Source organism: Danio aesculapii, chromosome 22 (genome assembly GCF_903798145.1).
Source record: "Danio aesculapii chromosome 22, fDanAes4.1, whole genome shotgun sequence".
NCBI classification, from domain to species: Eukaryota; Metazoa; Chordata; class Actinopteri; order Cypriniformes; family Danionidae; genus Danio; species Danio aesculapii.
The window spans coordinates 7,991,543-8,007,960 of NC_079456.1; the positions used below are offsets into that span (position 1 = coordinate 7,991,543).

The 16,418-nt window shown below is 36.6% G+C and overlaps 3 protein-coding genes across 3 annotated transcripts in view; 2 read left to right on the forward strand and 1 right to left on the reverse strand.

The window, feature by feature from the left end:
- The window catches only part of LOC130216611 (SLAM family member 6-like), a 3,494-nt gene extending 1,067 nt beyond the window's left edge, over positions 1–2,427 (forward strand). Inside the window, exon 4 of the mRNA XM_056448503.1 lies at positions 2,225–2,427. Within this exon, the coding sequence (XP_056304478.1) occupies positions 2,225–2,427 (203 nt within the window). The remainder of the gene's footprint in view (positions 1–2,224) is intronic.
- The window catches only part of LOC130215472 (uncharacterized), a 45,655-nt gene extending 40,153 nt beyond the window's left edge, over positions 1–5,502 (reverse strand). Inside the window, exons 1-2 of the mRNA XM_056447280.1 lie at positions 5,187–5,502; positions 2,234–2,300 (exon numbers count right to left, since the gene is read on the reverse strand). The gene's annotated coding sequence lies outside the window, so the exon portion shown is untranslated. The remainder of the gene's footprint in view (positions 1–2,233; positions 2,301–5,186) is intronic.
- Positions 5,503–10,454: 4,952 nt separating this feature from the next.
- On the forward strand, positions 10,455–14,280 carry LOC130215470 (uncharacterized). Its single transcript, XM_056447278.1, has 6 exons — positions 10,455–10,532; positions 10,893–11,207; positions 11,696–11,983; positions 12,060–12,179; positions 12,354–12,421; positions 13,965–14,280. The coding sequence occupies exons 1-6, from the start codon at positions 10,484–10,486 to the stop codon at positions 14,013–14,015; spliced, it is 891 nt and encodes a 296-aa protein (XP_056303253.1). The 5' UTR covers positions 10,455–10,483; the 3' UTR covers positions 14,016–14,280.
- The last annotated feature ends 2,138 nt before the right edge of the window (positions 14,281–16,418 follow it).

Sequence of the window (16,418 nt, forward strand, 5' to 3'; positions counted from 1 at the left end):
TCTTTTTAGGAATGATGAAGCAAGTTTTTCACACCAGGATTTGGGGATCCTCTGCTATTCATCTTTGCAGATCCTCACCAGTTCTGTCTGATTGGATGGTAAACATTGGTGGACAGCCACTTTTAGATTTCTCCAGAGATGCTCAATTGGGTTTAAGTCAGGGCTCTGGCTGGGCCATTCAAGAACAGTCACAGTTGTTGTGAAGCCCCTCTTTTGTTATTTTAGCTTTGTGCTTATGGTCATTGTCTTGTTGGAACGTAAACCTTCAGCCCAGTCTGAAGTCCTGAGCACACTAAAGAAAGTCTCCATCCAGGAGATCTCTGTACTTGGTTGCATTCATCTTTCCCTTGATTGCAACCAGTCGTCCTGTCCCTGCAGCTGAAAAACACCCCCATAGCAAGATGCCACCACCACCATGCTTCACTGTTGGGACTGTATTGGACAGGTGCTGAGCAGTGCCTGATTTTCTCTACACATTCTTGTTAAATGCCGGGGTAAAAAAACCGCTTTGAGCATTATATATTTTATTTTGAGAAACATTTAAAATATTTTGGAAGAGTAAACATCCCAGCAGGCACAGGACATCAACATGATGTCAAATTGACGTTGCATCCCCATAAGGGGACGTTGCATTTTGTTTGGAATTGAAAATTGGGTTGACATCAGAACCCAACGTCCAACCTAAAATAAACAAAATATCAACGTCTAATGACGTTACCACTATGCCGTCTATCAGACATTGGATTTTGGCTGCCATATCTGATGAATAAATGTCAGTATTTGGCATCAATATGACATTGGTTTAAGATGTTGGCTCAACATTTGATTTTGGTCACTTTCTAACAACCTAAAATCAAGCAAATATCAACGTCTAATGATGTTACAGCTGACGTTGTGTTGATGTTACCACTATGATTTCTTTCAGACGTTGGATTTTGGTTGCCATACCGAATGAATAAAATGTCAGTATTTGACGCTAGTATGACGTTGGCATAAGATGTTGGCTCGACGTTGGATTTTGGTCACTTTCTAACACCACCTAAAACCAAGCAAATATCAACGTCTAATGATGTTACAGCTGACGTTGTGTGGACGTTACCACTATGACGTCTATCAGACATTGGATTTTGGTTGCCATACGTGACGAATAAATGTCAGAATTTGACGTCAATATGACGTTGGTTTAAGATGTTGACTCAACATTCCATTTTGGTCATTTTCTAACAACCTAAAATCAAGCAAATACCAACGTCTAATGATGTTACAGCTGACGTTGTGTGGACGTTACCACTATGATGTTTATCAGACGTTGGATTTTGGTTGCCATACTTGATGAATAAATGTCAGTATTTGACGTCAGTATGACGTTGGCATAAGATGTTGGCTCGACGTTGGATTTTGGTCACTTTCTAACACAACCTAAAATCAACGTCGTTATTGGACGTCAAATTAATGTTGTCCTTAGATGCTGGTTAAACATTGAATTTTGGTCACCTGAAGTCACAACCTACATCTAACCTAATATTAACGTCTTATGATGTGTGACAGTTGGGATGTCAGGCTAAATAATTCAAATAAATCATTGAATCAATCATAATGCTGGTATGTCTACCAGAGAATCTTATTTCTCGCCATTTTAGCAAACTCCATGCAGACTTTCATGTCTCTTCCACTGAGAAGAGGCCTCCGTTGGACCACTCTGCCATAAAGCCCTGACTGGTGGAGGGAGCAGTGATGGTTAACTTTCAAATTTTTTTGCATCTCTGGAGCTTAACCACATTGATCTTTGGGATTTTATTTACCTTCCTCACCAGGGCTCTTCACCCCCGATAGCTCCGTTTGGCTCTAGTAAGGGTTCTGGTCGTCCCAAACATCTTCCATTTAACCTCATGATTCTTTTTTTGCTCTAACATGCATTGTGAGCTGTAAGGTCTTATATAGATAGGTGTGGCTTTCCAAATCAAGTCCAATCAATATAATTAAACAGAGATGAGTGTCAAAGCAAAGGGTCTGAATACTTATGACCGTGTGATATTTCAGTTATTCTGTTTTAATAAATCTGCAAAAATGTCACCAATTCTGTGCTCTTCTGTCAATATGGGGTGCTGTGTGTCCATTAATGAGTAATAAATTAACTTTAATTTTAAGGGGGTCTGAATACTTTCCGTATCCACTGTATATTATCAGATTCAGTCAGACTAATGACTGGTTTTGTTCATCACAGATGGTCTACCTGTATTTTATGTTGCATTCCTCTGCACCGGCGCATCTCTGCTGATTGTAGTCATCATCGTGATGTGCTGCAAGAAATGGAGAAAAACAGGTCAAGAGAGGAATCGTTCAGCGAAGTGGGAACCTAAAGCCAATAGATCACTGATGAAGGTGTTGCAGGACGTGTTGCAGACGGTTTGTGTGATTGACGTTTGAAGTTGTGTGTGAAATGTACATCAGACGGTCAGTGAACAATTTTGTTTTTCAGCCATAAGGGGCATATGAAAGGAGATTTCATGCAAACATTGGTTTTGCACTTCAGTGTAAATACTGAGTATGGTTTTTCCATTTCGCAATTATTATTATTATTTTGAGTCACCTTTATTTCTATAGCACAAATCTCCAAGAAAATTATAAAGTAGTGGTAAAAAAACCCAAATGTATTTATAATGTGTCAAATATATGTATATATACACATTTTAGATCAGGGGTTCCCAAATTTTTCAGCCGGTGACCCTTAAAATAACAATGCCAGTGACTCGCGACCCCAAATTACTCTTAGGTGGTTATAAATATACAAACGTTGCTCATTCAACAATAGGCCTATATAAACAAGAATATTGATGACACAAAAAAAGATATATGATACAACCATATCATTTTTATAGTATTTATTAATTTCATTTAATATTAACCTCAACTAAAGAGACTGGTGGACGCAATGTTTACAGCACAAGTCTTTTCTTGTTTTAATTTTGGAGACTGATGCTCAAAGATCATTCTCAATTTTCAGTTGTGGCCTGTATTGACTTGTAATGTATTTGATTACCATAAAGCTGTCAGAAAGTTTAATATGGTGCTATAAAATCAATCTGCTGCAGCTGACGCTATTGCTGTGTTATTAATCGAACGTAAACACACCAATCCCCCCCCCCCAAAAAAAAAAAATAATAATTTACTTTTTATTTGCATGTTGTGTTTTTACTATTAAAAACTACAATTTTTATCTTCTGTGGGTTTTGGTTAAAATATGGTAATTCTAACAGTTTAATACAATTTATTTGACTTTTGGAAATCACCAAGCGACCCCCTGTCATTGTCCTGCGACCCCCACTTTGGGAACCACTGTTTAAGAACACAGTATTTTATTTATACATTTGCTGTGCTTTTTAAAGTTTTAGGCAACCATTTTAAACAAAAAGCAGTTTGTCCCTTTATTGATTACCAATAATAAATAACAGTGTTTCATTTTTAATCTTGAAGTTTAGAATCTTTTAACAGTCTTTTTGGAGTTTTTGAACAGCTTTAGAATTTTACACTGTATTCCATTTAGAAAAGTGGCCGATTTTAAATCAAGTTTGAAATTCTATCTACATTCTAATTCCAGTTTGTGAAACGGAAAACAGAGCGGCACTGAAACAAAATCCCACACCATATACTGCTCAAAGGTTAATTTATAAACTTATAACTTGTGTGTGTGTGTGTGTGTGTGTGTGTGTGTGTATGTATGTGTATATATATATATATATATATATATATATATATATATATATATATATATATATATGTATATATGTATATATGTATATATGTATATATGTATATATGTATATATATATATAAATAAATAAATAAATAAACACACACACACACACACATTATAGCTAACTTGGGGGGAGGATTGGTCAAAATCACCACCCAATCAAACAAAACACAAGGTTTTGGTTCAATATTAATTATCCAAACAGGTTGCCATGGTTACTACTACTGTGTCAGTCATCTCAGTTGCAAAAGTGAATTGCGAGTCAGAATTTTAAGTAAACATGCCTTTTTTTTTAAACCTGGCCTGCTTTCAGCCCTGACCAACCATTTTTATTTAATGGAAATGGTTGTGCTTTGAACACCTTGTTCTGATGACGCAAGTGTTGATACTGAGCAGGCCATTCTTTGTGTTGTGTTTTTGGATTTATCCATATGAAATCATTATAAATAGACTTTTAGTACTGCAAAATATACTCAATGTTACAGTATCTTCTCTTACCATCCAGAATAAAAGAAAACATCACAATCGAGTGAAGAGAAGTGGAAACTAATTCTTGTGATCCAATATTTGCCTCGCATTTTAGAATGCAAAGATAAACATATTAGGAGAAGACTGACCCATTTACCTCAAAGACTTATGAGCTATATGACCTTGTTATTTTTATAGTGAGTATTATTGCTTATTACTGATTACTGTTGATACATTTAACATTTTGTAATTAGAGGAGTATAGAAAAGTACAACAACACAATAGCAAAAATATCTCTACATTTTTCTTACATTAATCAGTGTTTAGCACATCTAAGGAAAGAATAGTATGAACCATAAGACATTGAAATATCTACACGCTATTTAGACAGACTAAAATCTAAAAAAGTTCTAGATTTATACGGGTTTCCTTTCCTATTGTTTCATTTGTTTTGCTTTTAATGTAAATAAACATGCCAACAATACTAGCTCTAGAACCCATTGTGCGAGCTGTCTCTTTAATAGCTCGTGTTTATATTCACTTCACTGCTGATTGGGTTTATTTGGGCACACCCACCAAACAAGAGAAAACATCAAACCATGCTGCATGCCATTTCCAGGAAATATGTCGTTCAACCCGGAAACCTTACAAAACATTGCATTTTTCAGTTCACGGATTTGGTTACCATTCCAGTGCACATGACTAAAGCCTGTGTCGTAGTAAACGCTGAACAACTTACAACCGAAGTGAATATGAAATGGTACAGTGTCACATTAAAACAGACAGTAGTGTTCAATAGCACTGCTCTAATCCGTCAGAACTTCACAGCGTTAACTTTTATCATTGTTCAGTCAAGATTGTGTCGAGTTATTGCTTCTATCACTTTCATTAGGCGCTATGAGGTTAGTTGTAGCCTACATTTAAACCTTAAAAAGACACAAAATTGTTCACTGGAGTATTTTACCTGTGCTGGAGTCTGATCTCAAGCTGAAGCTGCTGTGTTCATGCTGATTCTGAAGTGTTTGGTACTCTTAAAACTGTCGTCAGTTGTTTTGTCGACGCGCTTTAACAAGTGTTTGTTGCTTTTGTGTCAGTCAACCATTCTCAACTCTGAGGCTGCTGCGATAAACTTTACATCTTAAAATGTTTGATGAGGTAACGGTTGTGACGAACTAAAACTGATGTCATTTCCTTTAGCATCTGCTCTGTAGCAGTAGTTCTTCAAAAATAAATTAGTATTTAGGATTTGCACGTTAAAAAAATCGAGTTACTCTGTGTCATGACATTCACCTGCTGCCCCAATCAAAATCTGAAAAGTAGCGACGGTTTCTGTACACTAGGTGGCATACAAATACCTCTTTTTGTTTTGTTTTTTTTATTTGAAAGAAACTATAGCAAAGACAAATAATCACCATCATTCTCAGGAAACAACAAACCAACCGTTTATTAATAAATAAATTATTAATAAAAATTTACTTTAGGTTTTATTGGGATTTTAAAACGGCTCCACTGAAGTCAAATATTTTGCAAATGCATTAATACAGTTAATAAATAAAGCTGTTTTTGGTTTAAGAGATAATCCCAAATTAGACCTAACAATTCTGACTGAGTTTGTTTTTTCCTTGCAGAAATCAGAAAATACGGATGCTGTGTATGAAAATGTCCCCAAAAACAAAAGCCGGTGATTGTATCTTCTAGAGTTGTCAGAACTCATGCAGTTTTACTTGCACTTTTTGGTTTTCTTATAATTTAATTCAATTTAATATTATGTTTTTATTCTTCGTATCTTTTTGTTCACATGGATATTTTGTTCACAAATAGCATCCAGAAGCTCATTCAAATGCTCCAAATATCATTTGTTATTAAATATTAAATCACACCATTCTCTGGGCTCATTTGTCTGTCATTTACTGCTTTTGATGTGTTTGGATATCATGAGATGTATTTGGATAGATATGACACAAGCTCACTGTCGCTCTCTAGTGGCCAAAGTTAAAAATTACATTTCTCTATAATAGTCTTACTTTTAACCAAAAGTGTGATGATGATGATGATGATGATGATGATGATATAAATAAAGTAATGTTAAGTATAGTGAACCATAGTCTAAATGATTTCTCACACATCTCAGCTGGGTATCATAGACCAAACCCAACCAATAATTTTTTGTTTCCCATGATAAACATGATTTGTTAGTTAGCCAGGAATGTTAATGCTGTTCACATTAGAATTAGGAAAATATTCCCATAACATTCCTGTTTAGGTTTTCTTCAAACTGTTACCAATAAATAAATAAATAAACACTTGCTTGCATCGTCTCTTATTGGCTCAATATAACAGATTCCTTAAATCATATTAACATTTGTATCAGCAGTATCAGTAGGATAATTCTGAGATTCTGTGGAGAGTTACAGCTACTGAACTGAATTTACTAGCCATTTATAAGTTCTATAACATATTGATAATTGTATTTAATATATTTCTACTGTATATATTCATTCATTTTCTTTTCGGCTTAGTCCCTTTATTAATCTGGGGTCACCACATCGAAAATAAATACCCATACACTCTTGCATTCACACACATACACTATGGGCAATTTAGCTTACCCAATTCGCTTATAGCGCATGTCTTTGGACTGTGGGGGAAACGGGAGCACCCGGTGGAAACCCACGCCAACATGAGGAGAACATGCAAACACCACAAAGAAATTCCAACTGACTCAGCCGGCGCTCGAACCAGTGACCTATTTGCTGTGAGGCAATTGTGCTACCCACTGTGCCACCAAGCTGCCCTGATTGGCGGATAATTGTATTTAATACATCTATATTTCTATGTATATTATATTTAATATATCTAAATATAAATATACTTACTCTAAACCAGGGGTTTTTCCAGCGCTGGATTGCAGCTGGAAGGGCATCTGCTGCGTAAAACTTATGCTGGATAAATTGGCGGTTCATTCCGCTGTGGTGACCTCTGATAAATAAAGGCACTAAGCTGAAGGAAAATGAGTGGATGATCAAACCACGCATCTCAAATTGCCAGCCCACGGTCCATTTACGGCCTCCATCCGGCCTGCAACTGATATAACGAGATTCAGCCCCCCAAATATTCATTCATTCATTTTCTTTTTGGCTTAGTATCCTTATTAATCTGGGGTCGCCACAGCAGCAACCCAACACCGGGAAACATCCATACACTCCTGCATTCACACACATACACTACAGCCAACTTAGCTTATTCAATTCACCTACACCGCAGGTCTTGCTCTGCAGGGGACTGTGGTGGGAAAACCGGAGCATTCGGAGGAAACCCACGCGAACACAGGGAGAACATGCAAACTCCACACCGAAATGCCAACTGACCCAGCCGGGGCTCGAACTAGCGACCATCTTGCTGTGAGGCGTTTGTGCTACCCACTGCGCCACCGTGCTGCCCTCCCCATACACATACATACATACATACATACATACATACATACATACATACATACATACATACATACATACATACATAAATATATACATTTTTCTCAGGATCCTATTTCTGAGTTCAGCTATTTCACTTTAAAAATAAATGCAAAGACCATATTATTCGCCATAAAAGTGGATTTACTAAACACAAACACAGGAAAAATTAGAAAAATGTCCACTTTAGGAGGAAATTTCAGACGGCATTTAGAGGTTTTTGCATCTGAACTCTTCATATATATTGAAATTAGCCTAATATTATTGCTGTGCAGTTGCTTGTGGTTTTGATTCGCCGGGATGTGTTTTGATCAGCAGCGTTGTGGGAACCAAAAATTGTTTGTTATTCCAAAATAGATTAAATAGATTTTTTCTGAAAATTCTATTAAAAAAACAAAGTCTTTTTGAGTATGATATTAAAAAAACGCTTGGCACATCTATCTCTTTCTGGGCACCTTATTTACCTCTCTGACTAAAGACCTTGTCAACCACATGGCTCAGTTTGAAGGCAACTGTTAGCAAAATGAAAGGATTAAAAGCAGCTATACTAGGTTACTAAAAGGCCACTAAGGCAGAGGGTGCCTTGCAAATGCTATGCGTTCACTAGTGGCCCATCTTCAAACAACCTACTGTGGGAAACGCTAATGTGGGTAATTGAAAACCACAAACATGCACAAAAAGCAGACGCTAATAGATAAAGTCAACTCACAAACAAACAAATGGCAGTTTTTAAAGCAATTATAAGTGGAAAACTAATCATATAGGTGTATTGTTATTACAAACGTCGAATACAGAGATATTGCTGTGCATAACAGGAAGACACACTTCACCTGTAAGCTCTTCACACTTGCACTGAAGCCCCCCAATGCAGGTTGTTTGGCCTCCTAACAGTTTAGTCATTTCTGACAGACAATCAACCACAGCTATTTTCAGTTTCACTCAGAAGATGAACCTCAGGAAATCTGCTTCGGTGAGGTGCCAAACGATTTAATGCAATTGTTCCACACACAACACATGAGAATTAAATAAATAGACATACAATCGTTTTAAACACTGCAAAATTGCTTCTCTTAGAGTTTTGCATTGTTTCCAGTCCAAACCAAGAAACATTTTCAAGTCTTGTTTTCAGAAATAACATGCTAAAATGAGGTGAAACAAGCAAAATAATGCTGGGTTTTTTCTGGTTTGGCCAAAAAATTGTTTTGCTTACCACTTATTATGCATGTTCTAAAGGGAACATAGTTTACCTCTTTTTTATGATTTAATATTAATATTATGGTTCTTCTGAGTGTGCCAGTTTAGGTTCAGTTTAAAACACAATTCAGATTGTTTTATTATAATGTGTTCAAAAGTGTCATGTTGGGGGCGTGTCCACAGTTCGCTGATTTATGGGTGTGTTGCTTCACATGTAAATTAGTTTCGGCTTCCCGCCAACGTAACAAGGGGCGGGGCCATGAGCTCACCCGCTCTGCGTTTGCAACAGAGTCTGACAGGCAGACTGCGAAGGGAGCTGGAGTGAGAGGTACAGCATTCAGTCGTACATGTACGACTCGGACATAGACCAAGCAGCGAGTACAAAATCATTTGTGTCTTTGTATAGTTTTACAGCCAACTGTGTGCTAGTTCATGTGCCTAGGTTGTACACCGAAACTAATAACCACGCACACTGAATTAACTTTGACTGAGGCACCGAATGCGCCGCTCGAAGCTGCGACACGGCACACCAGACACTCTCTGTGGCGCGGCAGAAACATGAAGTGTCCCGAATCGTCGCGCCACGCATTTTTGAATTCTAAACATAGGTTTCTACAGCGGTCTGCGACGCCCAGCCGTCGACTTGAGTGTACCCTGATAGAAACCTATGTTTAGAATTCTAAAACGCATGCTAGTTAAGATCACAGGGAGCTTCTAGGATCGCGACAAATGCAAACGGCTGAAGTATAAGGTAGACTCAATGAGAAGTACACATGTTTGCAAACCTACCCAAAGATACAACCAATAATTTCGATTAGAGTGATAATGTGGAGAATATTGCTCTTGTGTTGAGCCCAATGAGCCTTGCATCTAAAAATAGAGCAAGGGTGTTCCTTTAGTGATATCGCTTCGACTCACGCTGAAAATGGCGGACGTGAATCAACAAACTGAGGATATGATGATGCGCCTGTCAATCAATATTGGTGGGCAGGGGGACCGCTCTCCTACGTAAAGTTACAGTCGGTTTGAGAACTGCTCCAATTGGTCCACCGTTTTTTATGTTGTTAAATTGAAAAAAAAGCACTGGGTGTGCTTATATCACCCCAATATGACAGTCTATACACCATTCGTGCACATATGTCTGTCCAAACAGCTTGAAAAGTAGATTTTTTACCATAGGTGCCCTTTAAAAAACTGACTTAATTTTGACATATTTCTTAAAACAAGACAATACTTTTGTGCTTATCTAGAAACTGCATCTTAATTTAAGATTCTTTAGATACTTCTTTAGGAAACAAGACAAAAAAACAAGACAAGTACAAACAGCAAGAGTTTGTTCAATGGAATTTAGTTCATCTAACACATTTAGCGTCTGCATTTGGACATCGTAGCTAACAGTCAGAAAACCATCATCGATTAAGCATGTTGCTAAAAATACAAAATATTTCCATCAAGCAGAAACCTTTAAAGTCTAACAATAGGCCATAAAAACCAATAGGAGGGTCAAACGCTTGTGGGAGGATTCATAAACACACACACAAACCACCTTCAGTGTTTTAGCGGAAGGTCTTTAAGGGAAGCAGAAGTGTATAAGAACATGTTTCAGATGTTTGTTTTGTATTGTTTGTGCTGGAGATGTTGCGCTGGTGAGTTATTATAGCATTTCTTTCCACTGCTGTGAATAGTTGTGCGGTCCACTAATAATTTTTTTAATGTGTCTGGTTATGATCTGCATGTGGAGGCTTTGAAAGCCAAAAACTATTAAGCTGCTGAAATGTTTTGACTGTTTTTCTGTGGATCTAAATGTCTTGTTTATTTCTTTATATATTCAAATATTGAGCACACTAAACAAATTTAAGATTTAAAAGGTTATCGTGTAATCGTGTCTCTGGTTGTTGTATTTGTTCTTTAGTTCACATGTATATGACAAAACAACTACAGCTGAGTTCAAATTTTGCAAACAATTCAGAGTCTTAATTTGTGTAAAACCTCTTGATGTTCTCCAGGTGTTTTTGATGAATCGGTGTCAGTGATGGAGGGAGATTCGGTCACTCTTAACACTGATGTTACTCACAATCAAGAGGCTGAAGAAATACTGTTAACATATGGAGCTGAAAATTCTCTGATAGCTAAAATCACAATTAAAAACCAAACTGTCCTCAAACTCAATGTTAATTGGAGATTCAGAGACAGACTGAAGCTGGACAGAAAAACTGGATCTCTGATCATCACAAATATCACAACTGAACATGCTGGAGTTTATAAACTAGACATGAGTGAAGTATCACTGACACCAAAAACATTCAGAGTTTCAGTCTATCGTGAGTAGAGATCCTCAGTCATCCCTGCTGAAAAATCCTGCTTAAACCAGCCTAGGCTGGTTGGCTGGTTTTAGCTGGTTGACCAGCCTGGTTTTAGAGGGGTTTTGGCCATTTCCAGGCTGGTTTCCAGCCATTTCCAGCCTGGTCTTAGCTGGTCAGGCTGGAAAATGACCAGCTAAATCCAGCTAAAACCAGCTTGACCAGCCTGGTTTAAGCTGGACATAGCTGGTTTTGGCTGGGCTTCCAGCCTGGCAAGTGGTCAAGCTGGTTTTAGCTGGTCATTTTCCAGCCTGACCAGCTAAGACCAGGCTGGAAATGGCTGGAAACCAGCCTGAAAGTGGCCAAAACCCCTCTAAAACCAGGCTGGTCAACCAGCTAAAACCAGCCAACCAGCCTAGGCTGGTTTAAGCTGTTTTTTTCAGTAGGGATACCCTTCAAAAAATGTTACTTTAATTGATTCAAGACACTAAAAATCTGATGTTTTCCAGCTCATCTAACTGTTCCTGTCCTCATCTTCAACTCTTCTCACTGTTCTTCATCCCAGTATAACTGTTCAGTGTTGTGTTCAGTGGTGAATGTGAGTGCTGTGAGTCTCTCCTGGTACAAAGGAAACAGTGTATTATCCAGCATCAGCGTGTCTGATCTCAGCATCAGTCTCTCTCTACCTCTGGAGGTGGAATATCAGGATAAAAACACCTACAGCTGTGTGCTCAACAACACCATCAGCAAGCAGACCACACAACTCAATGTTACTCAGCTCTGTCAACTGTGTGAAGGTATACCAGCGCTTCTTTCTGTCTTCGTAGATTAGACTGACATATTCACTTACGTTTGATATGATGATCATTTCAGACTCTGTGTCGCTGCCAGTGCTGATCTCTGCCGCCACCGCCACTGTTGGACTTTTGTTGATTGGAGCTGTATTTGGGATCTTGTGCATCTGCAGGAGAAATAGAAAACATGATCAAAAAGGCAAGTGTTAATTACAGTTATAAATTAATATTAGTATAATAAATGTTTATCTTTTTTTAGTGGTAGTGGACCTGTTGAAATTGAAAACAAACAATAAAAACTGCGATGTTAAATGTTTAAACATTGAAACTTTGAGTTTTGTTGTTGCATGGATTACTGTTTTTGCTAAAACAGTTCAGGCTTCGGAAGATGAAATAACATACGCTGACCCCATAATCCTGCACAGAAAACCACGGAAATTGGTAAGGTAATTTATTACTAATTTATCACTTAAAAAATGTTGCATAAATTCAATAAATACAGATATGTATAAAGCTATTAAATGCCATATTGTGTATATATACACTGTAATAAATTCCCAGACTTTCAAAACATGTTACTGTAGTTTTTCCACAGTAAATTACATTAGTGTCGCATTACAGGATTTAACTGTTAAATGTTATGTGTTTAGAATTTCATTGAGAAATTAAGGCAGGTAGCATGATTACAGCACGTTGCTGTAAATGGCTTTATCTTTTGCACGTTAGTTATAGGAAGTCAAACACTATTAATATTTTATTCAACATAGAAATTAATACACAATAACGTTTATTCTAGTACAGGCACTTTTTTGATATTTAGAAATATTTACAGAGTTATTGTTATTATGAAGTTCCTCACAGTAATTTACTGTGAATTTACATACAGTACCTTACTGTGAAAGTAATGCAATTATTAGCCAGTAATTTGCTGTAAACTTAAGGTCAAATATTTTACAGTGCATATATATACTGTACAGTTGAAGTCAGAATTATTAGCCCCCTGTTTATTTTTTCCCCAATTTCTGTTTAACAGAGTGCAGATTTTTTTCCCAACATATTTCTAATCATAATAGTTTTAATAATTCATTTCTAATAACTGATTTATTTTATCTTTGCCATGATGACAGTAAATAATATTTGACTAGATATTTTTCAAGACACTTCTATACAGTTGAAAGTGACATTTAAAGGCTTAATTAGGATAATTAGGTTAACTAGGCAGGTTAGGGTAATTAGGCAAGTTATGGTTTATCACTATCAGAAAAAAATAGCTTAAATTAAAGCGGCTAATAATATTGACCTTAAAATGGCTTTAAAAAATTTAAAACTGGATTTATTCTAGCCAAAATTAAACAAATAAGACTGTCTACAGAAGAAAAAATATTGTCAGACATACTGTGAAAATTTCCAAACAACATTTGGGAAAAATTTTAAAAGAAAAGAAAATTCTAAGGGGGTTTATTAATTCTGGCTTATACAACTGTGTATATATTTATATATATGGCATTTCAATGCATTCAATGAACAAACAAATGAATGCCTTAGGAATTTGGTTCCAAGTAATGTTTTTTTAAACATCTGTGAAATACTTAAGTGTACAAGTGCTTTAAACTTTACATGTATATATATATATAAATATATAAAAGTATATATATCATTGATAGTAATCACATATGATTAGTGCATTGTACAAAGTTGGTCTTTGGTTTCCGTGTGTTTTAAAAAAAACTCATTTACAGGAAACAGTAGCCTTCAGGAGATGATGCCCTGATGCTAGTATGTCTGCTGGTTGCTTGAAAGTCCTTCAGATTCTGCAGTCCATTAAAAATAATATAATTCAAACCCTCTTTTATAATATTGCTTAGTTTGGCATTACCTATTTACATATGTAAATAATTGATGTGTGAAAAAAATATTTCACACTTAAGAAAATTAAAAAATATAATTAATAATAATCTCTTGCTTTGTTGTTGTTGTTTTAAAGAATATTAAAGAGGAAGATCATGTGGAGTATTTACCTCTTGCCTTGAGATGATCATCCAAATCCTGTGAGGAATAGAAACAGGAACAAAACTTTCAACAAAAGGTGTTTATAAAACATTGCTGTAGTTTAATTGATTTATTCATTAATATTTGCGCATGTATATCAATGGGATCAATAAATCTGGCATGTACATTCATATGTTAGACTTTTCTGCTTAATGTCAGTGTGCGCAAGTGTGTGAGTGTGTGTGTGAGGTGTCAGTAGAGTGTTATTAAAGAAGGTTTCCATTCCTCGTGTGAAACCGTTAGACTTCTGCTTTAGACAAAAATAAAACTAAACTCTCAAATCAAAGAGTGAGAAAACAAGTTGTTCACATTGACCATTACATGTATTATTAAAAGTTACATGTATTATTAAATAACAAGTTCTCCAATAATGACAGACAAAACACAAAACAATACAAATGTTTCCATATTTTATTGATTTTTTTATTTGAGTCATGGCTAGTTGGAAAAGCACACAAAGTCTGGGAGATAATTTAGAACTAATTTTGGATTCACCCTCAGAACAGACAACCTTATTTTGCAATGGATGACACTGTCATCTCCTATAGAAGCCCATTACATATACAAGATATATACAAATACATATACAAAATAAAACTGAAACACTGGCACATTTAGTGTTGGAGGTTTCATGGCTCAATTTGAGCAGCCTGGTGCCGGTCTTCATTGATTGCTCATTCCACCAGTAAGAGCAGCAGAGTGTGGAGGTGTAACATCCAACAGGAGTAACTGTCGACGCAAGAGGAAGCTGAAAGGGATGTCCGTGTGCTAATCTGGATTGTATCCAAACAACATAAAACCACAGCTGCCCAACTCACTGTAGAATTAAATGTGCTTCTCAACTCTTCTGTCTCCACCAAAACTGTTCGTTAGGAGATACACAGGGTCAAAAATACAGGACCGGGCAGCTATAGCCAAACCTTTGGTCACTTGTGCCAATGCCAATCGTCTATTTCAATTGTGGGCAATGTGAACCATGTATTGTTCTCTGATGAGTCTACCTTCACTGTCTTTGCTCTATCTGGGAGAGTTACGATGTGGAGAAAGCGTACCACCCAGACTGTTGCATGTCCAGAGTCAAGCATGGGGGTGGATCAGTGATGATTTGGGCTGCAATATCATGGCATTCCCATGGCCCAATACTTGTGCTAAAAGGGTGTGTCACTGCCAAGGACGACCAAATCATTTATGCATCCCAATGGTTTAAAGATTGTATCCTAAAGCCATGTACCTGGTATCCATGTATCTGGATGATAATGCACCAATACACACATCAAGATTTGGCGACAGAGTGGTTTAATTAACATGAAATTGAAGTTGAACGTCTCTCATGGCCTGTACAGTCACCAGAACTAAATATTATCGAGCTACTTTGGTGTGTTTGGAGGAGCAAGTCAGGAAAGGTTTTCCTCCACCTGCATCACGTTGTGACCTGGTCACTATTCTGCAGGAAGAACAGCTCAAAATCTCTCTGGCCACTGTGCAGGACTTGTATCTGTCATTCACAAGACCAACTGACACTGTGTTGGCTTCAATAGGAGGCTCTACACTATATGAATATATATTATTGTGGTCTAAAACCAGGCATTTCAGTTTCATTGACCAACCTCTGTTTTTTGTTGTTGTTTTTTTTTTGTTGTTGTTGTTGTTTTTTACATTCCACTAATAAACAAATATTTTTAAAAAACGATGGCCACTAGAGGGCTTCTGTTTTGATTAGTACAGTGCAAATTGATTGCAAAAATGATCCATTGATCCAAGTGGAGCAATCAATAAAAGTGCAAAAATAAATTTGGTCCACACAACACGGTGACAGGCAAAAGTACAGAAACAAAAAGTCATATCTATAACATGGAGTCTGAAACAGTGTTCAGTAAAGCAAAACAAGTCATATGAACTATAGGCCTACCTATAGAACATTAAAACACCATTTAGAAGCTGACGTTTGTATTTGACAAGTTTGAACAAGAGGTTTGTGACATGTTGTAAACCACATGTAAGTGTGAAATTTACCTCACGGAACAAGAGATAAATACAAGCTGCGAATCCTTCATGTTGCCAGATCTCAATGGAAAAAAATAGCAATCAAGAACAAGTCCATTATAAAAAGTTAAAATATAAATACTTTATACAAAAGATAATACAAATATAAAGCTATCCGTATCTATTTGATAACTTTACTAACAATAATGAATTAGAGATTTATGAACGCAGTCTGAAGACGAAGCTCAAAGACGCTGAAAATAAACAGATATGGCAACACCGTGTCTGAAACGTTCTAGACCAGAATAAAAAAAAAGCACTTTATACAATGCACTACTGCCCTCAACTGGAATATTTAATGTCTGCAGACAAAAGACCTTCTTTGTTGATTGATTACCATAATACA